The sequence below is a fragment of the Apis cerana genome, linkage group LG7, assembly GCF_029169275.1.
Source record: "Apis cerana isolate GH-2021 linkage group LG7, AcerK_1.0, whole genome shotgun sequence".
NCBI lineage: Eukaryota > Metazoa > Arthropoda > Insecta > Hymenoptera > Apidae > Apis > Apis cerana.
In genome coordinates, this window is record NC_083858.1 from 10282615 (window position 1) to 10307830 (window position 25216).

Here is a 25216-nt window from a genome sequence, read left to right on the forward strand (position 1 = left end):
ATTTATCCTTTTTATTATATGATTTTATATTTCAATAATAAAATAAAAAATAATATTTATTTTTCCTTTATTTATATATTCATATTTATATTATAATTATAATATTATAAATAATTTAATAATTGAATTTTTTTATTTTTGCAAAATATTTATTTCAAATATTGTTTCATAATATAAGTAACAATAGTACATTTGAATTTATAAATTAAAAGCATTTAATTTTTTAATTATGTAAATATCGATACATTGGTGAAATTTCGCAGATAAAAGTTAAGATGCTATCACAAGGTACAATTTTCCAGAAAGGTCCGAATTTAGATGATACAAGTGTAACACATCCTACCGAATGAGATGGTTGTCCTCTTCCCCATGCTCTATAATTAAAACACAAAAGTGATTCACCTAAAATTGTATAATTTTTTTATTAATTATTTTTAATTTCTAAAATTTATGAAGAAAATATTAAATATTATAAATTTACTTAAATATATTATAATCTTTGAATATCTTCAACTAATAAATTAATCAATTAATTAATAATTAAATTAATAAAATATTTTTCTTTAAATGAAAAAAATAAAATAAAAATTTGAATAATTAGATAAATTTAATTTTATAAAATATTATCAATAGAATACCAAATTCATTTTTCCATATTTTTTCATTGTTATAATTACTGAGTCCAACGAAAGTAGGTGTGTCTAATGAAATATATTTTGCGAGTCCATTGGTACGTTCTTCGCTAATTATATGAGTAAGTGATGCATTTATTTTTTGACAAGATATCTGGGCTTGGCTGTAATTCAAATTATTGCTTGAAAATGCGAATATTCCTGTCCTAGGGATGCAGGCCAATGTAAAACTAGAACCTAAAAATAATTTCTAACAAATTTTTATTAAAAATATAGTTTGAATATTTTTACTTTCCACATTATTTACCAATTGGGATGACACTAGGATACATGCTATAATATTTATAATTTTTATCTTGCACAAGTGTAGTAAAATTATAAATTTCAGGACACTGAAGTGCTTGGCATATTTTTCTCAATGATTTATTTCTATTATGTATGCCAATATTGAACTCTATATAAATAGAAGCGATTTTCTAATGTGCATTTCCATATTATTATTCAATTATTGTCATATATATATATATATTTTTTATGATATCTTACCATCATTATTTTCTATACCGTAATTAAATGCCAAAGCTTTCTTGTTCGAAGCAAACTTTCTACATTCATTCACATTTTTAATTGTTGTCCTCGAAAGTATTAACTGATCCGAACGGGCGTTAGATTTCATCAATTTATAATATGGTAATTGTTGTGAATTAATTTCACAACAATTATCGCATACAATTAAATTTAATATTAAACATGTTAAGTATATTAAAAGTATTAAAATTATTTTCTTCATTTCTAAAATTTTTAAAATCACAACAAAATCTTATCCAATTGAGTATTTACTCCAATATGTGAGACAATTGTATTTTTTTGTATATTTGAATATTTGAATATTTCTCGATAATGCACAGATGTAATTGATTGTCGGATAAAGATAATTAACTTGTATATCAACGCGATATATATACAATAGATACAAACGGAATTCCAATTAAGACAATTGACAGACATTGAAATATATAATAATACAACATAATAATAAATCATAATTAATTTTTTTAAACTTAATTAAAGAAAATAATCTTTCTTTAAAAAATTAATTTATAAAAATCGTAAAATATAAATATAAAATATAACGAGCAAAAACAAAAAATATATCTCTTATTTTATTATTTTTAATTTTCTTAAATTTATAGATAAATATTTTAAAAAATATTTTTCTTAGATTTTCTTAGATAAATATTTTAAAAAATATGGAAAATATGAAAATCTTTTCAACAGATAGCTTGAAGTAATGATATTTAATTATAATGATTTTCAATAAGTAGATGTATATTGTTTATAATATATTATTAATAACAGATTCAATATTTCAGATATTCAATATTCATTTACAACATAATATACATCATTATTACATTAATCATATATTAGAATTTGTTAGACTTTGTTAAAATAAATTTTTTATAAATTTATACTAAATAAATTTCTTGATTTAATCATTTTGATATATCAAGATCATAGAATCATCCATTGTAGAACTTTAAAGTGATTAATATAATTTTAAATGATTAGATGATTTAAGTGAAGATCTACATTTATATTTGACATGATTTAAGATTTATTTAACAAAATATCAATTACTTTTGAAACTTCATTAAATATTTCATCTGCATTGCCATTAGCATCGATCTAAATAAAATAGTTTTCAATTAATTTATTATTCTATGTATTCATGCAAAAAATAAGAAATTTATAAATAGAAAATTCATATACAAATACTTACGTTTACAACTTTTTCTTTATAATGATTAATGATTTCTATATGTCTGTTCATATTAAATAGTTTGATTCTGTTTTTAATCGTTTCTTCATTATCGTCAACTCTGTTTAAGATTTCTGCACGTCCTAATAATCTTTTCTCTAATACTTCGTTTGAAGCATCAAAGAAAATAATTAAGTCAACAGGACACACCTAAATTGATTAAATATGTAAAATTTTGTTTTCTCTCTTTCCTCATATTATCAATTTCTTAGCTTTTGCTTTTTTTATTACGTATCATATGCACAAATACATTATGAAATATATATATATATATATATTATAAATATAATATAGATATGGATATATAGTTCGAAAGAAGAAAAATAAAAAAAAAAATTTTAATTACATATGAAATAATACATATATAAATCTTATTTCAATATTAACATTATTGCAACATTCTTTTTAATTTAATTTATTCAATTATTTTCAAAACTATATAAAACTTTAATAATATTTCTTTATTTATTATTATTATTATTATTTAATATTATTTATTTCTTTATATTTCAGGAATTGTTTATTAACAAATATATTTTATAATTGATTGTGTTAATGCTTACGTTCTTTTCAAAAAGAAGAGCTTGACCCAATTCACGGGGATATCCGTCAATAAGAAATCCAGCTTCTGTCTTTTTTTCTTGTTTAATTTTTTGCATTCGTTCCTTTATCAGATCCAATACAATATCCTAATAAAAAACAATTCCAATTTATTCGTTTATTACAAAAAATATTTTAATATAAAAAATATATGTACAATAAATATTTATTAATATATAACTATATTATAATTATATTAAGTTTTGAAAAATTTAAAATATTAATTTAAAAAATTAATAATTTAATCTGTAAAATAAAATAATAGAAATAATTCTTAAAATTTATTTTCATATATTTTCTAAAAATAGTTTATATCGAAATATTTATATTCTTGATATCATAAAAGATATTCATTTATCTTATCGTTTGTTTATTCAAATATTTAATATTGGAAAACATTTCAAATATTGAAAAAATTAAAGTTTTTTTTTTTAATTTTTTTATGTTATAATCATATTCTATACAAATTTCTAAACAAAATACGAAAAAAAATCATCTATATATAAAATTATATAATATTATATATATTAAAAATTTGATTATATACAAAGAAAGAAGAAGTTATACATGAATAAAATTATATCCGCATATATGAAACTAGACTATTAAGCTAAATTAAGTTTGACAAATCAAAATAACAATATCATTAAAATCAACGAAATGTGCTTTTTACATAATTATATATGCATTAATATTTTATATAAAACATAGATATACATGAAAAATATCTGTGCATAAATTTCTTCTTAAATTATTTTTAGTTTTAATTATAAAGAATAATTTACCGTTGAGACAAATAAACCTTTAGACATTGTTTCCTGTAGAAAAGCATCTCGAGCACTACCACGAGCAACTTCCTCTCGTAATAGATCACCACTGCTTATATGATAAAATCCATATTTTTCAATAATTCGTTTACATTGTGTTCCTTTTCCACATCCTGGTCCACCAATTATCCAAATAATCTTCATTCTTTCAAAATTGGTTCAAATTCTTTCAAAAGCACCGGAGCAATAAATAAATATCTGTTCAAAATATGATTTATAAATGTTTCTTATTGATGCTTGCTTCTCGCCCTAATAAAAGTGCACTTTTTGTTCATTAATTTAACTCAAAAATTTTTATGGCAATTTAGTTGGTTAATTTTTAAATGATCGATGCGTGAATGTTCCACGAAATATATTAATGTAAGCAAACACGCGAATGGGATGTTAATACTTTTGATTGTTTCATAGTTTCATCAATTTATTATAAATAGGAATTTGAATATTTTAAATTTAAAATAAAAAATATTCGATCAAAACTTATTTTTAAAAATTAATTCAACATGCAGATTATTTTTATCAATTAATAATAAATATCATCCCACCAATTTGTAAATTATTTTTTGTATTCCTTAAGTCTTATTTTACTTACTTAATCTATATTATCATTGTATGTTATATTTATTTATAGATGTTATTAATTTTCACAGATCAAAGCGTAAAATACGAGTTTGCCTCTTCTTTTTATAAAAGAAGACAAATTTTTTTTATGAAGAAATAAAGAAAAAATTATTTATAAATATACATATACATATATATATATATATATATATATATATTATGAAATAAAATGAATTTGATATAGATATAGACTGTTTAAGCTACAAAATAAAAATTTGTTAAATTTATTTTTTAAAAAATATTATTATAAAAAAATTATTATTGGATAATATTAAAATGTACAAATTATTCCAAAATGGAGATTCAAATAACATATATCTTCATACATATCATTCAAAGCTATTTAATTTTTCCATGTTTATAATATAATAATTATGTTCAAAATTCAATCTTTCAAAATTAATTATATAATATAATTGTAAAAACACTAAAAATGTGAAAAATATATCCCATTATTTAGAAAAATTATTGACAAAAACTTGGACACTATTCGTCGTTATTAATTTTATATATTCAATTTTAAGAAATAATAATTGATACTTATTGAATAAGTTTGCAAAATATATGATAAAAGAACTTGTTAAATAATCATATATAGTTTAGATAATAAACAGAATTTTTACAACATTTTAGCATTTTAAAATCATTCGTAAAAATATTCTAATAAAAAGTTTTAAATGTTCTAAAAAAGTTCTAAATATTAAAAACAAAATTAATAAATGCTTTTCTATTTTAAAATCATAATAAATCATTTGATTGAAAACATATAATCAAATTCTAAATTATTTTTTTATTAGTTTCTTTTGTAAAATATAAATATAAAATTTCATTATACATACTTAACAATATAAAATTTGTTACATTTTTCAATAAGTTTATTGTTAATTTATTATATATATAATAAAATATTCATTGATTTGTTAAAAATAAATTAAAATATAAATTTTATTTTTATTTTTAAAAATTATAAAAACTTGCAGAATATCGAAAATTTATTGTATATAAATGAATTAAAAAATTTTATCTATATAATAAGAATATATTATATATATTAACAAGAAAATTCAAATAATAATTTTATGATAAATATTTTTTCCCACAATTTTTATAAAATTTTATATAATTTTTATAAATAAAAAAAGTTATAAGTTTATAAGTAGTAATAAAAAGTTTTTATAACTTTTGTGTAATTTATAATTTTTTACATCGAGTTTTTTCAAATTTATAATATAAATATTTCATTTATTATTAGATATTTCAATTATCGATCTAACATATCTAACATTAATTTTACTTCTAATATTCTTCAATTTCTTATTTTCTTCTTTCTAATAATTCTAAATATACATAAATACTTTCTTTAAACTTTAAGATAATTTTCATACATAAATATTTTATAATAAAATTATGTATTATTATTATTATTATTATGTATTAATATTTTATATATATATATGCAATCCAATGATCACATAAATTAATTTTCATTTATAAATATTTGCTAGTATTTATTTTCAACTTCAAGTACGTATAAAAATATTTCTTTGAATATACATTACAAATTTAAATTCTTGTTTCGATTATATTTTTCTTTAAATTAATAATTAATTATATATATTTATAAATATACAAAATATTTTTAAATATTTTTATATATTAAAAATTTCATTATTTTTATCTTCGAATATTTAAAATTATGTTATTTTTTTATAATATATTTTATTAATTTATATTCAATTCATATAATTTTTAAAATACAATTTATGCAAAATTTGTTATAGAATTTATTATTATTTCTTTTTTGATTGGTATCACTGGAATGATAAACGCGATAAACATCTCATGCTTGCTTATAATGAAAAAGTTGAAATTTTTATGCTCTCTACAAAAATAAATTAAAACAATACTATTAAAATCTTATAATTTTTATCATTAAGAAATAAATTAAATTTTAATATTAATTTTAATTTAAATATTAATATTAATTTTACATTAATATTACAGATTTTTATATATTACATAACCTGTTAATGTTTTCATCGTAAAAAATATTTAAAGTATTCAAAATTTGTTTTACATAACAATCTAACATACGAAACTAACATACGAATATTATATATTTTATTACTATTCTTATACAATTTTATTACTATCTTATATATATTCTTATAATTTCACTTTTAATTATATCATTTCTAATAATAAAATATAGAACTTATTTAACTTGTATGTAACTATTATATATTGCTATATGTAATTATATTATTACATATAGCATTAAAAATATAAATATAATGGAAAAAAACATATAGAAGATTTTTAATAATATTGATTTTTAATGAAAAAAATATTCATAAAAGAATACATATAAAATTTATAATAACATAGCTTAAGATTTTTAATTGAAAATTATATAAATTGTATGAACATATATAATCTTCAAAATTTGATAATCACGATAACTACTAATTGTTGGAATTTTGTTTAACGTATATTAAGTAATAATAATAAAGAATAAAAATGGCGCGATTATAAATGTATAAAAATCAAACAATATTTTGATAAGTTGAATTGGAAATCATCAAAATAAATATACTGACGATATATGTGATCGTTTACTTACTATTTAAGATCCATCAGATTCAAGATTTCATTATTAACTACTGACAGAATAGTCGAAGTTTTTGCGTTAAAATTTCGAACAATATCAATTTTTCATTGGCATCAGGTGAATTTTACGCATGTGCAACGATATAAAATCATGCAAGATGATACAACACATATATTATACATATTTGGATATGTACATATTTCATGTAATTCACACTAACTTCATATCTTTGACATCTTGAATTTTTTATTATCTTAAATTTCTTCCAAATTAATATTTGTAAATAAATAAAAAAAATTTATAAAATTAATAACGACGAGTATAAATGCAAATATTAAAAAAAAAAAAAATACATCATATGAAAGATCATATGAAAATGAACCAAATAATTTTAGAAAGGTAAGTATGTGAAATTATACTAAAGAATGTAATGCAAAATTAAAATATATACATATATATGTGTATATATGTATGTATATTCTTTTACCTCGCAATAAAATTATCTTGATCTAAAACTTTATAAAACTCTATATTCTTATTGAAATATATTAAAAATTAAAAATATTATAGAAAACAAGATATACACTTTTCAGAATTATTAATTATTAAAAGAAATTTTAGAAACTTGAACATCCCGTTTGAAAGCTAATTCTAGTACTACTAGAATAATTTTAAGACTTAAGCTATTCACCAGAATAGATAATTGTGTATTATCTATATATATATATATACACACATATAAATAAGCGTATACAATCGAAAAATAAAACAGATAATTTCAATGTTTAAAAATAAATGTATGGTAAATGATAAATCCTGGTTTTATTATAATAAATATAGAAAAGTCATAATTATATTACTTTCTTACGATATTAATTAACACTTATTACGATGTTAATTAACCTTTTTTTTGATAGATAAATAGAATCTTTTTATTTAATCAATGCTATATTACAAAAATTTTATATTAAATAGCTGATATTATCTTTACATTAGATAAACACCATATATCAGCAATTGTTAATAAATTTTAAAATATATGAAATACAAAACATGAAAATTTTATAATAAATATTATATAAATATTTATTAAATATTTATTGTAAAAAAACTTATATCTAAAAAAATATTTTCAAATTTTAAAAAAAATTCTATAGAAATTCTATAAAAATTAAAAAAAAATAATCTAATAGAAAATTCAAAATTAATAAAAGTTAAATATTAAATGATTGTTTAATTTCTTTATATTATTATATTTTTTATTAATTTAGAAAATATTGAATTTACAATATATAAACAATTAAAATAATTATATTTTTAAAGATCTCAATTTATATTTCAATTTTAATAATAATATTTATTTTTCATTTTTATATAATTATCTATTTTAAAAATTAAAATTTAAATTATCTCAAATAATATACTACAAATTATCTTACATAATATTATGTTAACAAATTTAAATCTCAAATTTTTATTGGTCAATTATTTTTGATGGATTTACTTCCGTTAAATGTGAACGATACTTAACGCTTGTATCCTAGCAGAATCATCTCGAATACTATTACAGGTTACTCAAGTACTTTGCTCAAGTATAGTGAGCGAATATTTAAAAAACTAAAAAATTGTAATACAAAATATAAAAATGGTAAGTTATAAGTTAAATATTTTATTTCAAAGAATATAAAATTTTTATAAAAATATAAAACTTTTACTCAAAATATGAATTTATATTGGCGATTTTGTTATAAGAGAAACTTATAAAATTAATTTGATTTATATAAACAAAGTATGTAATTTTTTCGGTATTAACGAAAAATATTATTAACTATTATCTTAGAACAATAATAAATTAAAATATATATACAAAAATGAAAATCGTATTATAATTTGAATTGATCTAACCTTATATGGTGATTAATTTCGGCTTCCACATTGTATATGAAATCAATATAATTAATGTATTATAAAATGTTTAAATTTTAAATATTATTAAATATTGATTAGTTTATAGAATATTGATTGTGGATATTTTATATAATAACAAAAGAAAAAAATTAATTCTTTATTCACTTGTCTTAAAATTTGACAGACTTCATATCTGTTGCCATAATATTATAAAACCACATGTGCATTTAAATATAAAATAATAAAAATGGGAAGATATATGAGAGTATATTATCATTATTATTATTATTATTATTATAATTATCAATATTATTAATAATGAATATCTAATTTATTTATATATATATTTTATAGCAACCGCAAATAATTTTACTTAAAGAAGGCACAGATGCTGCACAAGGAAAACAACAATTAATATCAAATATAAATGCTTGTCAAGTAGTAGTAGATGCTGTAAGAACTACATTAGGTCCTCGTGGAATGGATAAGCTTATTGTTGATCAAAATGGTAAAGCAACTATTTCAAATGATGGTGCCACCATTTTGAGGCTTCTAGAAATTGTTCACCCTGCAGCTAAAACTTTAGTAGATATTGCAAAATCTCAAGATGCAGAGGTAAATAATATCTTATAAATCAAATAAAAATTCTGTAAAAAGTAAAAATAGTAATGTAATTAAAATATAACATTACTAAGTAATTTACAGAAAATAATATATTAAGAACTTATAGACTGATAACATTTTAAAGATATATAGTTATCTCAATAAAGTGTTCAAACATATTAAATTATATTCATCTTACAAATATTTTGCACATACTTTAATTATTTTTCACATTATAGGTTGGTGATGGTACTACAAGCGTAGTTTTATTAGCAGGAGAATTTTTAAAGCAAATGAAACCATTTATTGAGGAAGGAGTTCATCCACGCATTATGATTAAAGCTCTTCGTCTAGCACTTCAAGTAGCAATTGATAAAATAAATGCAGTGAGTGTAAAAATAGATAAATCTGATCAAACAAAACTAGTGGAACTTTTAGAAGAATGTGCAGCTACATCTATGAGTTCAAAATTAATTCATCAACAAAAAGAGCTTTTCAGTCGTATGGTTGTAAAAGCTATTATGATGCTTGATGAAATGTTACCTCTTAATATGATTGGTATTAAAAAGGTATTGATACATTATTTAAAATTAATATAATTTATTAATATTATTTAACATTATTTAAAAATTAATATAAAAATATTATAAAAGATGCTACATTAAATTTATTCATCATTATATACATTATATAGGTTTCTGGTGGAGCATTAGAAGATTCAGAATTGGTTAAAGGAGTAGCTTTTAAGAAAACATTTTCTTATGCAGGATTTGAAATGCAACCCAAAAAATATCAAGATTGTAAAATTGCTTTATTAAATATAGAATTAGAACTTAAAGCAGAAAGAGATAACGCTGAAATACGCGTGGATAATGTTACGGAATATCAAAAAATAGTTGATGCTGAATGGCAAATTTTATATGATAAACTTGACAAAATCCATAAAAGTGGAGCACAAGTTGTATTGTCGAAATTACCAATCGGTGATGTTGCTACACAATATTTCGCAGATCGAGATATGTTTTGTGCAGGTAGAGTTCCTGAGGAAGATTTAAAAAGAACAATGAAAGCATGTGGTGGAAGTATTCTAACAACTGTACATGATATTAAAGATTCAGATCTTGGTAGATGTGAAACATTTGAGGAAAGACAAATTGGAGGAGAAAGGTATTTTAAATTTAATAAATTATTTTACCAATAATTTTATATCAAAATAATTATTTTTAGATTTAACTTCTTCTATGAAGGATCACGTGCTAAAACATGTACATTTATATTGCGTGGAGGAGCGGAACAATTTTTAGAAGAAACTGAAAGATCTTTGCATGATGCTATAATGGTTGTAAGACGATTATTTAAAACAAATGCCTATGTAGCTGGTGGTGGAGCTATTGAAATGGAATTATCAAAAACATTGCGAGATTATTCTCGTGTAATAGCAGGAAAAGAACAACTTTTAATTGGAGCAATAGCTCGTGCACTTGAAGTTATACCAAGGTATACATTTTTGCTTCTAATTTTTATTTCATTATTCAAATTTAAATTTTATACGAAAATAATAATTTCAGACAATTATGTGATAATGCTGGTTTTGATGCAACAAATATTTTAAATAAATTGCGACAAAAACAACATAAAGGCATGCATACTTATGGTGTTGATATCAATACTGAAGATATTGGTGATAACATGTTAGCTTATGTATGGGAACCTGCTGTTGTAAAAATTAATGCTCTAACAGCAGCAACTGAAGCAGCATGTTTAATTTTATCTGTTGACGAAACTATAAAAAATCCTAGAAGTAGTCAAGATAATGGACCACAAGCTCCAATGAATCGTGGCATGGGAAGACCAATGTAATAACAAATTGCGTTATTCTCTTCAAAAATATATATTAACGTATTGCAACAATTCGTTTATATATTATGAATTATTCAACAATTTTTACATATTTTTTTCTACATTGTAATATATGATAAAATAGATTTCAAAAACTTTTTCAAAACAGTTCAATATTTTATCATAAAAATTACAATCAGAGTAGCATTTAATATTAAGTATATTATATTTCATATGTATTGATTAAAACATTGTCCAATTTTGCATTTATAAAATTAAAATTATTGATTTTTTTTTTACAATTGTGAAATTTAACATTAAAAAAAATTACGTGTATGCTTAAAAAATTAAAATAATTTTTAGCTTTCATTATATTTGTTAAACTCATTAATATCAATAGTAATAGTAATTATTTGTTGTTAAATTGCAAAATTCATAAATACTCATTATTTTTAATATTTTAATTTTTTTTCATATGCTTATAATGAAATTTTAATTTCTTATTTATAATTCTTCGTGAATTGTAGACAAGAATAAAAATTATGAAATCAATACCATTTTCAAAATTGGAGCAAATAAAACTCGATACATGAGGCAGCAAATGATAAAAAGATTAGAGATAGGATAAGAATTGGTCATCAGCGCCATCTCTTGAATATTTTTAGAAAAACATTTTTGACATTTAAGAAATAGCGTTAATGATCAATTCTTATTTCTATCCTTCTATTTCCTTATATATAGCATTTTATTTGCAATTTTCTAAAGATAAAGATACTGGTTTCACAATTTTTCACTCTATATTTGTTCTTGATTTATTATTTATTCTTCTTGTCTGTTTGTTTTATAAAATTCATGAGAGAAGAGGAGTTCAAAAGAGATCGCCGATTTCTGATTAACTTTATTGTCTTTTTTGTTAAGCTATTAAAAATCTTAACAGATTTGATTTGATTATTATATATTATAAATATATATGTCTATTTGTCTGTTTTCGAATTTTTATTTGTATCTACATATATTTCTATATATATTTTATATATAAATTCATATATATATATTTTTTATATATAAATTAATTTTTTTTCTCTTTATCGCATATATATATATATATATATATATATATATATATAATTTCTAACATTGATGTTAAAAAATGATTGATATAACATATAATGTGTGATTCTAAAAACATTTTTAATTATAAAATTGTTAATTTTTTCATCAAATTCAAATTGTTTCAATAATTGGAATTTCTTCGATAATTGTAGACAACTTCATTTGTATAACAAGCTTCACAGGTTAATTTTATCTATGTTCAAAAAAAATAGAACGAATTACTGATTATTTATAAATAATTTGTGATGTGATCTTTCATTTAAAAAGTACATATTTTATTAAGCTCATTATAAGATATGTATAACAAATTATATAATTGCAAAAACAAATTACTAATGAAAAAAATATATTGATTTAAAAATATCTTTAATTATTAAAAAAAAATTTAATATTAAATAATTAATATAAAAAATCGATAAATATGAAAACTGAAACTTCTTGGAAACGTCGATTTTTACGGAAAAGATTGAAATATACATTAATTTGTGTTTTCATAGCTGCTATTATATTCGTTGTACATCAATTATTTTATTTCAAAGAACTTAATCAAGCGATTGTAGGAAAATTAATAAGTGGATCTGTACGAACATCTAATTATATTATTACTGGTAAAATAAACTCAAAGTGGAATGAACCATTGCATTCAAAACTACTTCGTGATAAACACGGTCGAACCGTATCATTACGTGGTACGCGTGATCAAGATATTTCAAAATATTTACCAAATGTGCGAGGAAAATTTGTTTGTATCGTATCAAAAGATGAAATAGATTTTATTAAAATTAACGATAATTATTGTGATTGTCCTGTGGATGGTAGTGATGAACCTGGTACCAATGCATGTAACAATGGTATCTTTAATTGTGAACTTTCATCTTCACAATCTATAGGTATTTAATAATTTTTCATTTTATTATATGTTTATTTTTCTTTTAATAATTTTATAAATATCTTTAATAAATCCTAGTAAAAATACCATCTTATAAAGTTAATGATGGATATTGTGATTGTTGCGATGGATCTGATGAATGGGCTGAAATTAAAATATCACATTTAAATAATGGTAAATATATTTATTAAAAAACTACATAAAATTTAAATAATTTACATTATATTAGATATTAATTATTAATTATCAATAATATAATATATATATAAATTGTATTAAATATTATGTTTTTCTATTTAGCAACTATTTGTTTCAGAATCTGGAAGTATAACTTATTATCGTACTAAATGTCAAAATAGATGTTAATAAAGAAACATATATAGACATATGTTTAAAACATCTATAGAAAATTCTTATTTTATATAAATTTTTTAATTTAAATTATCTTTTTTCAAATCTTCTATAATTTTTTTAATCTAAATTAATATTTCTATATCTACTCTATTGTGTGTATATGTGAATAGATTAAGTTTTATAATGTACAAAGTTACCTTGTGAAATGTACTATTTGTATTATATAATTATAGAAATGTTATTTAAACTATCATAAAAATATTTAAAAATTCATTAAAAATATTGATTAAATGATATAATAAAAAAAAATTATGTAATAAAAAATATATTGTGAAAATTTTTTATGCATAAATATTAAAATTTCAAGTTATTAGAAATTTTAATATAATACATAATATTATATAATGTGATATGAAACATACAATTGAACCTCTATTATTGATATGTATATAATATATATTATATACATATATTAAATTAAAAAGTTATATATTTACATAAAAAAAATATATTTACATAAATATAAATAAAATTTCTCACAATTATTGGATTTTTATTATTATATTGGGTTTTCTTTTATTTTTTTTTTTATAAAAAATTATAAAATTATATATGAAGATTAATATTTTATAATTAATTTAAATGATAGAAGTTCTATTGTAAAAAATATTTGTAATTAATCTAATACTATTTTCTCAAAAATTTGAGAAATTTATATATTTTCATATTATTAATTAATTATTGAATAAGATATTTTTATCAAAAATTATAAATAAGATATATATCAAATTATTGTGCATAACTTCCAATAGCTTTAAGAATATTAAAATGATGTTGTAAACTTCTTTTTTTATCTGCAAAATGTAAAGTTCGTTTTACAGGAATTTTCATACTTTGTAAAATATTACAAAAGAGACTTTCTTCTCTAGCAATCCATGGACGATGAGAATCATTAATTTGATATGGTGTAACATGAACATGAATTTCTATTCCTAAAATGACATAGATTTTTTAAATTTAAAGTTAATAAACAATTCTCTAAAAAAAAATTTCAAACTTGACAAAATATATTACTTAAGTTTGTAAGAGATTCTAATATAGACTTATCTACAATCCATGTATCCTTAGAACCTGCATGTCCACCATCTAACCACCACATACTTTTAATAAGATTTATGAAATTATTAATATTCATATCAGGTTCTGATTTATTTTGATAGTAGTGAAATTCATGTAATAATTGATTTAAAACAACACAGCCTTTACTAAAGCCCATTAATGTTAGATTTAATTTTTCAATACTAAAATGAGTAAATTCCTAAACAATGAATATATTTGTTTTAATTCAATTATAATTTGTAGTTTTATATATATATATATATATATAAATAATATATATACCTTGTTTGCATTACACATTTTAATATGATTTAATGAAGATTTAATTAATTCTTGCAAATGTTGTAAAGCATTATATATTGGTAGAAATGATGGTACACCATATTCATTTGATAATACAAAATTATTAAAAGAGCTTATTGTTCCATATATTCTAAAATAATATTGAAGTTATTAATATTAAAAATTATTAATATAAAAAATAATTTATTATGTCACCTAGATGGTCGAATTAATAGCACATGTTTTTTAGGAAAGTTTGTATTAAGTATTTTAGCAGTATTTTGTAAACTCCATTCTATATATTTTTTGCTAGTTGTATGTTCCATATTTTCTTGAATATCCTATAATCAAAATATGCTTACGTTGTGCTTGCTTCTATTTAATAAAATCATGATGATAAATATTATTTTATATACCTGAATGTCACCTCCAAAATATAGAAGAACATCTTGACTTGGTGATAACATTGGGTATGAATAAATTATATCATTATAACGATCGATAATACCAGGAACTTTCTTCCAAATCCAAATTTTATTAGATGTCATAATTTTTTAATATTTTTTATAAGGTTATAATAAAAATGAATATAATAAATTTTATTATTATGTTCATTACATTTATTCAATGAAATACTTTATTTCAATAGTATTGAATATTAAATATTTACAAAATTATTGTACAATTTTTGTATAATTATACATATAACAACGTTTCATAACACGATGAAATTGAATGAATTGGTTACACGATTAAATTGATACAATATTTTATTGGTTTTAATAAAATAAATTTATTTTTTAATAATTTAATTTTTTAATATATTTATTTACATTAAATAAATTTTTTATTTATAAAATAAAAAATATATAATCAAAATTTTAAAAAATTATAATATATGTATGTTCTATATAGATAGTTTTTATAGGATTAAAACACGTGGTTTTTACATTATATTAGTAAATCAACATACATTAGAATTTTTATATAAAAAAATTTATTATTTTTATATTTATTTTATATTTATTATAATTTTTTATAAATTATGTTTGATTTTAAATCTATTTTGAATCTAACTTTTATCGTGAATAGAGTCCAACAACTATTACGTAAGATATAACAAAAATAGTGACTTCCAATCCAACTTTCGTTTAATTTTTTTATAATTATATTAAATTTGAAAATACTTAAATAATAAAAATTATATAATTTTATATTATTGTATTATATAACTCAACTTTATATATATTTCTTTCAGTTTTAAAAAAGCATAAATCAAAATTAATCATGCAATGTGGTTCAAACGTGAATACAACAATGTGGGATCCTGTTCAAATATTTACTCATCATTCACATTATAAATATGCTGTTGTTATATTGAACAGTCCACTTTATTGGAAAGATGACATTTTACTTCAAATTTGGAAGAATGGTATGTTTTTATGTTTAAAAATAAAAAAACAAAAAATATACAGATTAAATATATATGACGATATTTTTCGGATATAAATTTTAATCAAAAATATATATATATATATCTTAAATATATTATTCAGCTCAAATTAATGTTACTGTTGATGGTGGGACATACAAGTGGTTATGTTACTTAAAAGAACAAGGTATTGATTTATTAAATGAAAATCATAATGAATATGTGCCAAATTTAATTACTGGTGATATGGACAGTTGTTCTCCTATAATTCTTGAAAAACTGAAGAATATGGGATCAATAATTATTGAAACACCTGATCAAGATCATACAGATTATGCAAAAGCTTTGTTTCAATTGGGACAATATGTAAAGATGAAAAATATAAAAGTAATAATGAATGTTTCACAAAAATTAAAATCAAATGGATTATATTTAATAATGAGAAAGCTACTTTTTACAGCTAAATAGAATATACGTGTTCACAGACTTCTCAGGAAGATTTGATCATATCATGGGAAATATTAATACACTTTATAAAAGTGATACGCTTATTGAACATGTACAAGTAATTATTTCTTTAATTTAATTGTAACTTATTTTAAAATATTTTATTTTATTTTATTTTAATCATGAAATCTTATATTATTAACCAGGTGATTCAAATTGCAAGTGATTCAATGACATGGATTTTAAGACCAGGATTTCATAGTATAATTATTCCTAAAATTTTAATACAAAGTAATAGCTGGTGCGGACTTTTACCAGTTGGTGCACCTGTGAACTGTATAATAACAACTGGTTTAAAATGGAATTTGAGTATGTATTGATCAATCAATAGTGAAAGTGAAATGTTTTAATCAATTAATATTAATTAAGATTATTAGATGATACATTAATATAAGTGAAAAAAAAAGATATTTTTCATTTCTTAGATAATGCAACTTTACAATTTGGTGATTTGGTAAGTACATCAAATACATATGATAATTGCTCTGAAGTAACTATCAATACAGATTCACCAGTAATATGGACTATGGGTATTGAACCACTACAAAAAAACACGCATGATTATGATATATCATCAAATACATTTTGATGATATTTTTGTTTAGTTACTGATTTTCAATATTTACAATATTTTAAGTTTTTGTATAGTAGAAAAGAAAATATTTTGATAAATTATATTTAAAAAAATATATATATATATATATTCTATAAGATTAATATTAATTCTGCTATATTGTGGATACATATTTGTCTTTTAAAATTATATGTATATTTTATTATATTTATAACTTATTTAAAATGCAGAATATTAAACAATTTTTTATTAATTTAAATTATAGAAATATAAAAGAAAATCTTCTTTATATATTTAATATAATTTGTGTTTATGAGTTTGTAAGATTTATGAGGTTATTTTTTATTATATAATTTTAAAGATAATAAGATAAAGATTTTATTTCTAATAATATTTTAAAATAAATTATAAAAGAAAAATTGCATAATAAATGCATATTAGAACTGTATTAATCACCAGAGTACTACATTGTTTTTATAAGAATGTAATAATTCAAGTAGTACTTATAATAACTAGTCCAGTTTTCTTTTCTACTTATACAGAATGAATTTCAGGTTCCTAATTTTATTTTGATATTCATCATTCTTAAATTATAAAAAAATTTACAAAAATGCACATGACAAAATTTATAAAGATAATAATTATTAATATAATTAAATTAATATTATATTTGATTCATTTGATATCATTTAATACATAATATTTAAATCATATTTTAATTGATATTGTATATTTTAACAAATTCAACTATATATTTTAATCCATGATATTTAAAATTGTGTTAAACACATTATGAAAGCAATAATGTGTATATATATATAATAATTAATGTAAAAAAAAATAGAATAGTTGTATTCTTTCAAGTTTTATTTGAAATATGAATTTTGATGACAAATATGATATAATTATATTTAAAATATTAAATAATTGATAGTCATTTAGCTATTGCAAAATAGTATAAATATAAATATAAATAGTAGCTATATATAATAGTATATCATAAAATTTCTGTATAAAAGTCAATTTTGTCAATAATAATTAAACCCAGTATTATATACATTCCTTTAAATTTCACACTTAAAATTATTAGTAAAAATAAATTATGTTTCTGATTTGGAAAAGAAATAAAAATAATATAAGAGCATAAAAATCTAAATAAAACTGAATATATTTCAAAGTTTTTTCATTTACTTCAGTTTGTTATTATTTTATATTTTTTCTAAATTTTAATTTTTTTGAAATTTTATGAAAAGTAAATATAATCTATATAATAATTAAATATTTGATTGTGATAGATTAAATATAAAATTAAAAATAATCCTAAATGCTAATTTGTTGAGTTACTTACATTAAGTCAAAAGTATTGCTATTGTTTAAAGAATTTAAAGAGAATTTGCACAAATTTAATAATAATTATAATAGTAATAGTGATAAATATTTTATATAAAAATCAAAATTCTGAAATTAATATTATAAAAGTGATTATTTTAATATATCATATATAAAAATTGTATAAAATTAAAAATATTTGTATATATACAGATGTATATACAAATATTTTATACATATATATATATATATATACAAACAAACAATTAATTATCTTAATAAACAATTATCTTTTTGCTTTTAATTTGAAGATTAAAAATTATATCATTGTTCATAATAAAATATAACTAAGCAAATAATGTTGAATATAAAATATGTATGTATTTATATTTATTTATATATATTTTTCATAATTGATATGTTAATTAGTTAGAACTTTTATAATGAAAAAGTGTTAAGTCAATTATGAATCTCAATTTGATTGTATAAATATATTTTTTTTGAAAAAATTCTATATATTATATTATATATTATATTATAAATAATAATAATAAAAATAATAAAATAAATTTGTAGTATATATAATTACCTCATTACTATATAATGAATAATTTTATATTGAATAATTTTAAAAAAATATATTAGTAAATATTGCATTTATATGTTGAAATATGTTATTCTGTTCTGTGAAAAAATAATATGTTCTGTAAAATAAGTATAAGAATACCTATATTTTTATATAAATTGTATTTATTTTTTTTCATATTGTATTATAATACTATGAACTATATACTTTAATAAAATGACTTATATAAGTTTATAATAATTAATAATAAATTTAATAATAAATTTTTTTTATTATCCATATTAATTTTTATATTCTTTTATAATAAAAATCAATTAATTTTAAATTAAATTTAAAAAAAAATTATTAAAATTTATATATTTAATAATATCATACAGATATGTATATATGCAATAAAAAAACAAAATTTCTATGAATCAAATTACTTACATATGTAAATATAATAAAAAAATATATAAAAATAATAATTTATTATAAAAAATTCATAATTTTTTACTTATATTATTTTAAAAAATTAAATTATCTTTATTAATAATAACTGTAAATAAAAATATTTAATTAATTAACATATTATTATATTTCAAACATGACAATGTTTCAAATTCGTTGCTTTTTATTTCAAAATACTAAATTCAATGATCACAATCAATCTGACTTGATTCAATCAAATTTTGATAAATTATATAAGAAAATTCTTAACTGTCTAGACAATAGTGTCTCAAAAATAAATTACAAATTTATTTTTTATTGCTTTTCAATATATATTTTTTTTTAAAAGAAATTATTCTATCATTAATCCTTTAAATAAATTGGAGAAAATTATAGCAATAAAACAGATTTTCTCCCAATTTTTTATTCTTGTTTATTTGATTTCTAAATATATTATAAAAAATTTATTTTTTTATAAATGGCAATATATAAATTATACAAAGTTTTGTTTATTATTGTTATTATTATTATTTGATTTGAGATATTCTGCAGCTATAATTATTTCAAAAATAAAACTTAAATTCAAAAATAATAAATTGTTCTTGAATATATTTCAGATATTAGCAATATGTATCTATTAATATAATTTATTATTATTTTTGTTCAATTTATAAAAAATTCTACATAAAGTTTTAATATATGATAAAATTATATTATAAAATAATAATATAATAAACTTTTAATATAAAAAAAATATTTTATATAATTATAAAAATTATTATAAAAATATTAAAAAAATTATTAAAATTATTAAAAATTATTAAAAAAATATATTATATATAATTATATTACTTTATATATTATAAGTATATTATATATAAAAATTATATATTACGTATAAAAATATAAAAATATAAATATAATTGCATATATAATTTAATTTACATTGCATGAACATAAACTTGTGATATACGCACATATAGATGCGATTAGCTGCACTGGGGGTAGTAAACCACTAAAATACGTACTTACGCACATATATGTATATATATATGTTACAACGATCAGCTGTAGCGGTGTTTACATTTGTTGGCATCCTCGACGACGGTATACAGCGTGGTGGGGTTGCGGCCACTGGCCAGTTCCTTACGGTCTTTCGAACGGTTGATATCGTTTTCGCGGTAGTTTTCTTAATTATTAATCGTCAACTAATTATTCGCGAGTTCACAGTGAAAGTTTCATAAAGATATAAAGTGTAATATAGTGAATGTATCAAATGTGTTATCATTGGCCTAATAATCGAACGAAATCGGTAAGTCGTTGACATTATATCTGATAAATTGTATTTGACGTTCTTCATACATCCTCTATGTGTACAAATATCAAAGAATTCGCCGATGTAAATGCGGATATTTAAACACGATATGAAACACGAAATTTAACACAACAGCAAGATTTCTCGTATATATACAAGTTCAAGTGTATTCTATCGTTAGAATTATCGAATGTACTGCGTGTTACGTAGTATACATCTACTAGTTGGTGCAATGTATTTCTTTTCGTTACGCGATATCGCGCGCCAGTGCCGCCGCTGTTTCGCGGTTTTCGAAACACGAGATACATGAATCGAACTCTTTACCGTTATCTCGTCGCGTGCGTTTTCACATGGATGAGTAATCGCCGATGATAACATTTTTTGAAGTAGTTTTCGCATATATTGCTGCGGGCTATCATTAATTGGACTCTTTCGATTTAGAATGTATACTCGTATTTTGCATCGATAGTAACTTTTTAATTAGCTTCTGGTCAAGGTGAACCGCGATCGAGAGCATTTATCGGCTTGATTCTTCCGTGGTGCGTTTACGTGGTTTAGCGAGAGAAGTATAGTACCGTTTGGCCCGACTACTGTGCCTTGCTACCAAAATGGTGTCAGACACTGAGTGTAAATAACCTTATGAACGTAAGAATAGACGTACGAGACGAATTGGGTTTATATATCTGTTGCGCCGAAGAAAGCGTTCTTGTGTATATTAGACGCACGGGAATACTTGGTACGCGTTTTGGCAACCGTTCTTATTAGATTTCGTGCAGACGTTTTGAAAGAAATTTCTAACACGGTCACCTCGATTTCAGAAGCATTAATAATTAATTCGCAACATATCATAACGAACGTGCATATATATCATGTACTGTAACTTTATTTGAATTAATAAAATTGACTCAATATTTTTTGATTTTATGTTGGCTTTGTTTATGTTACATTTAATCGAAGTTTTAAATTATTTTTTATGAAAATTATTTAATTAAAACTATAACAAAGCTATAACTGTGGATAATTGGAGTATATTTTGCGCAAGATATGAGGGATATAAACAAGGACCCATGAATTTCAATCTCTTACGCTATTTTAAACGAGGGAGATAATTTTAACATTAATCATTATCAGGAATTTGAACGTTACTACGCTGCTTTAAGTGCGTTTTCAACGTAAGCTAACATTCAATACTTGCGTTAAAAGATTTTGTTGTTATTATTTTTGATTCTTTGAAAGATCGTTCCAATAAATATATAATTCACATAATATTCGCATAAATTAAATTTAATCGTTAACTTTATATTATTGACATAAAAAAATTGACTTATTCATTATTCATATTATTCAAAATAATATAAAAATTTCTAATATTTTATTCTATATTTTTAACGTTTTTAAAATGTGATTTATTAATACATACTCATTGATACCTAAACTATATAATCGAAATAGAAAGAGATCTAAACATTTATTTTTTATATTTCTAGTACATAATCTAATTAAAAAATATATATATATATAATAAGAAATATTTAATACTTTACTACAATCAAAATTGATATATTATCATTATTTCAAAATCATTTTTAATAACTTCAATTCATTATTCAAAATAATTTATAAGCGAAATTAAATATTCACATACAACACGATATATATATTTATCTACAATAAATTTGAAAATATTGTTTAGTTTATATTCGAACATTCTATATCATAGTAGATATATGCATTACGATCGTCGAGTCACGTAAGACTCGTGTTGTTGGTAATAGTCATCCGCGACAACGAACGCGAAACATCGCATATTCGAGAATGCAAATGAATTGTAGACTACGTTTGCCTGTGGTCGAGACATGAAATCTACACGTGCGAGGCTAGAATGATTTTATAGAAGCATATCGGTGAGGATTGCATGCGCGCATTGTGAACGTGTGCCCGATTGTGTAGGAACAAAACTTGGCGCCGCGATCTTGCATCAGCGATGCTAAAGTAATAAGGCAGTCTTGAATGTCAACAGTGTCTAGACGGATAGTAAAACTTTTTGGCAGGGTGAATGAGAGGAAAATCTAGAAGCGTCAGATTGCAAGATGTTTTTACTAATCGTATTTTTTATCTCCATTTTCCTCAATTTTTTTCGATTAAAGATTTTAGGGGATGTAGATCCATTTTTGATCCAGTTTTTGAATTATTGTATGCAATATACATGGAAATGAATATTATATAAAATGGTATAAGAGCAGCAAAAGGTATTGATAAAATATAAGCGATTAAGATTATTGGTGATCAAAATATAATTTAGCTGCATTATTTGATGAATATTTAAAAATATGTGAAATTAAGTTTTGAATTAAGATTATTATAAGATTATTATTTTTTTAAATTAAAATTTGATTATTATTCTTTTTTGATCGAAGATTTTGAAATAAAATGAAAGTAAATCTATTTTTGACAGTTTTTCAATCATTATGCATAATATAAATAAAAAAGAATATTATATACATTTTGTGCACATCTTCAAATTTGTCAAAAATTAAAATAAAATTGTCAACTCGATAATTAATTAATTATGTATAAAAATTATATTTTTTATCATATTATTTAAATAAATAATTTTATAAGTAATTCTGCTTTGAAATTGTTAAAAATGGATGTCTTCTTCTCGTTACAAGGTCCTCGGATTCGTTCCATCATGTTTTCTCGCTAATTCGCCCCCGCAGAAGAGACTTGGATATAAATAAAGCAGGTAATATCGATTTTTTTTCCTGGTATGGGGGTGAACAAAGTTGAAGGGTGACCGTCGAGGGAATTGCAATCGATATTATTATCGAGTCAATCATCTGTTTGGACGCTTTTACCTCTTAATAATCGAGCGATACTTTCACACGAATTTCATTTCCAATGGTATATAATGCAGGTACTTAATGTACACACGAAATCATTTCTTTCGCGCGTTAATCAAATTCGCGATTAATCAAATTTCGTTTGATCGGAACTTCGCCTAGTGAAATCTTATAATTTTCTTAACGATGATAGACTCGAGTAACGTTCCTGTTACAAATAAGGTGAGATGAAAGGAACGAACAAACATGTTTTTTTTTTTTTAAAGAAAGTGAAATTTAAAATGTCAACGAATACCTACACCTACACATATGTTATGTAGGTATAAAAATTGTTGTTTACGAAGAATTTCGAAATTAAATATAGACACTTTCGACTTAAATATAATTTATTTGTATTATTTGATGAATATATAAAAATATATAAAATGAGATTTTGAATTTAATAAATCAATCATTATATCGAGAATTTAAAAATTAAAATTTGATTGTATAATGATGTATTCTTGGAAATAGAATTATTAAAAAAAAATAATAATAATATTCAATTTTTTCTTTATCAATATTTATGATCTTTCTATTTTATTTTAAACATACGATATAAATACATTTTTTTCAAAATCTTTTCATTACACGAACAAATATTTACGTTCAAGTTTTTGAAATTCGCATTCAATACACGTTTTTGTTGTTTAACTTATCTTCACTTTATGATTTATTTTTTTTTCATAATAAATATCAATTTATAAACGTATATGTGTACAGTTTTTCATTTGCAAAAAATATTTTTTAAATTAGTATTAATAATAATTCAAGCGTATCAAAAAATATATATATATAAAATATCGTTCGAATATTTAGCTCAAGTTTCGTTTTGGAATATAAAATCTTCATAAAATTCATCGTTGAATTAATCTTATAATTACGTTCTTCTTGGTAACACGCAAGACACGATTTCCAGACTCCGCTCGGTTCTTTCGCATAGTT

At 20.6% G+C, this 25216-nt stretch overlaps 6 protein-coding genes across 12 annotated transcripts in view; 3 read left to right on the plus strand and 3 right to left on the minus strand.

Moving 5' to 3' along the window:
* Positions 1 to 50: 50 nt before the first annotated feature.
* LOC107999259 (uncharacterized) lies at positions 51 to 1780 on the minus strand. 2 transcript variants are annotated; one of them, XM_017058963.3, is made up of 4 exons: positions 1179 to 1780; positions 940 to 1086; positions 639 to 869; positions 51 to 374 (listed from the first exon to the last, which is right to left on the minus strand). In XM_017058963.3, the coding sequence occupies exons 1-4, from the start codon at positions 1420 to 1422 to the stop codon at positions 340 to 342; spliced, it is 657 nt and encodes a 218-aa protein (XP_016914452.1). In that variant the 5' UTR covers positions 1423 to 1780; the 3' UTR covers positions 51 to 339. The 2 variants fall into 2 exon arrangements, with proteins under 2 accessions (XP_016914452.1, XP_016914451.1); XM_017058962.3 differs by having other exon boundaries at positions 51 to 402.
* Positions 1781 to 1915: 135 nt separating this feature from the next.
* Positions 1916 to 7836, minus strand: LOC107999291 (adenylate kinase isoenzyme 1). 3 transcript variants are annotated; one of them, XM_062077158.1, is made up of 5 exons: positions 7598 to 7836; positions 3840 to 4079; positions 3018 to 3143; positions 2416 to 2604; positions 1916 to 2321 (listed from the first exon to the last, which is right to left on the minus strand). In XM_062077158.1, the coding sequence occupies exons 2-5, from the start codon at positions 4023 to 4025 to the stop codon at positions 2244 to 2246; spliced, it is 579 nt and encodes a 192-aa protein (XP_061933142.1). In that variant the 5' UTR covers positions 4026 to 4079; positions 7598 to 7836; the 3' UTR covers positions 1916 to 2243. The 3 variants fall into 3 exon arrangements, with proteins under 3 accessions (XP_061933142.1, XP_061933144.1, XP_061933143.1); XM_062077160.1 differs by having other exon boundaries at positions 3840 to 4130; positions 7598 to 7783; XM_062077159.1 differs by lacking the exon at positions 7598 to 7836 and adding an exon at positions 7123 to 7534.
* Positions 7837 to 8607: 771 nt separating this feature from the next.
* Positions 8608 to 11741, plus strand: LOC107999287 (T-complex protein 1 subunit eta). Its single transcript, XM_017058996.3, has 6 exons — positions 8608 to 8758; positions 9373 to 9633; positions 9861 to 10190; positions 10316 to 10788; positions 10849 to 11118; positions 11190 to 11741. Exons 1-6 carry the CDS (start codon positions 8756 to 8758, stop codon positions 11479 to 11481), a joined length of 1629 nt encoding a protein of 542 aa, XP_016914485.1. The 5' UTR covers positions 8608 to 8755; the 3' UTR covers positions 11482 to 11741.
* Positions 11742 to 12573: 832 nt separating this feature from the next.
* LOC107999288 (uncharacterized) lies at positions 12574 to 19628 on the plus strand. The gene is made up of 7 exons (XM_017058997.3): positions 12574 to 13463; positions 13541 to 13636; positions 16476 to 16649; positions 16774 to 17036; positions 17110 to 17214; positions 17303 to 17465; positions 17582 to 19628. Exons 1-7 carry the CDS (start codon positions 12995 to 12997, stop codon positions 17743 to 17745), a joined length of 1434 nt encoding a protein of 477 aa, XP_016914486.1. The 5' UTR covers positions 12574 to 12994; the 3' UTR covers positions 17746 to 19628.
* On the minus strand, positions 13632 to 16481 carry LOC107999289 (mitochondrial protein C2orf69 homolog). Its single transcript, XM_017058998.2, has 5 exons — positions 15634 to 16481; positions 15434 to 15558; positions 15218 to 15368; positions 14891 to 15134; positions 13632 to 14808 (listed from the first exon to the last, which is right to left on the minus strand). Exons 1-5 carry the CDS (start codon positions 15763 to 15765, stop codon positions 14606 to 14608), a joined length of 855 nt encoding a protein of 284 aa, XP_016914487.1. The 5' UTR covers positions 15766 to 16481; the 3' UTR covers positions 13632 to 14605.
* A 1560-nt stretch (positions 19629 to 21188) lies between the features above and the next one.
* Positions 21189 to 25216, plus strand: part of LOC107999286 (V-type proton ATPase 116 kDa subunit a 1) — a 35137-nt gene continuing 31109 nt past the window's right edge. For 2 of the 4 annotated variants that reach the window (XM_017058993.3, XM_062077166.1), the window contains exons 1-2: positions 21220 to 21386; positions 24062 to 24135. The gene's annotated coding sequence lies outside the window, so the exon portion shown is untranslated. Of the gene's footprint in view, positions 21387 to 24061; positions 24136 to 25216 lie in introns of all 4 variants that reach the window. The other 2 variants (XM_017058992.3, XM_062077164.1) reach the window with 1 other exon arrangement.

Bases quoted from the DNA above. Each gene is read 5' to 3' on its own strand.
- LOC107999259 (XM_017058962.3), bottom strand. From the start codon at position 1,422: ATGAAGAAAATAATTTTAATACTTTTAATATACTTAACATGTTTAATA. The intron at 1,087-1,178 runs GTAAGATATCAT...CTATTTATATAG, and splicing joins CGGTATAGAAAATAATGATG to AGTTCAATATTGGCATACAT. The intron at 403-638 runs GTATTCTATTGA...ATACAATTTTAG, and splicing joins AATATGGAAAAATGAATTTG to GTGAATCACTTTTGTGTTTT.
- LOC107999291 (XM_062077158.1), bottom strand. From the start codon at position 4,025: ATGAAGATTATTTGGATAATTGGTGGACCAGGATGTGGAAAAGGAACA. The intron at 2,605-3,017 runs GTAAGCATTAAC...TAATCAATTTAG, and splicing joins CTCTTCTTTTTGAAAAGAAC to GTGTGTCCTGTTGACTTAAT. The intron at 2,322-2,415 runs GTAAGTATTTGT...TATTTTATTTAG, and splicing joins ATAAAGAAAAAGTTGTAAAC to ATCGATGCTAATGGCAATGC.
- LOC107999287 (XM_017058996.3), top strand. The intron at 10,191-10,315 runs GTATTGATACAT...TACATTATATAG, and splicing joins ATATGATTGGTATTAAAAAG to GTTTCTGGTGGAGCATTAGA. The intron at 10,789-10,848 runs GTATTTTAAATT...AATTATTTTTAG, and splicing joins AGACAAATTGGAGGAGAAAG to ATTTAACTTCTTCTATGAAG.
- LOC107999288 (XM_017058997.3), top strand. From the start codon at position 12,995: ATGAAAACTGAAACTTCTTGGAAACGTCGATTTTTACGGAAAAGATTG. The intron at 16,650-16,773 runs GTATGTTTTTAT...TATATTATTCAG, and splicing joins ACTTCAAATTTGGAAGAATG to CTCAAATTAATGTTACTGTT. The intron at 17,037-17,109 runs GTAATAATGAAT...TACTTTTTACAG, and splicing joins TAAAGATGAAAAATATAAAA to CTAAATAGAATATACGTGTT.
- LOC107999289 (XM_017058998.2), bottom strand. From the start codon at position 15,765: ATGACATCTAATAAAATTTGGATTTGGAAGAAAGTTCCTGGTATTATC. The intron at 15,559-15,633 runs GTATATAAAATA...TTTTGATTATAG, and splicing joins ATTTTGGAGGTGACATTCAG to GATATTCAAGAAAATATGGA. The intron at 14,809-14,890 runs GTAATATATTTT...ATGTCATTTTAG, and splicing joins AGAATCTCTTACAAACTTAA to GAATAGAAATTCATGTTCAT.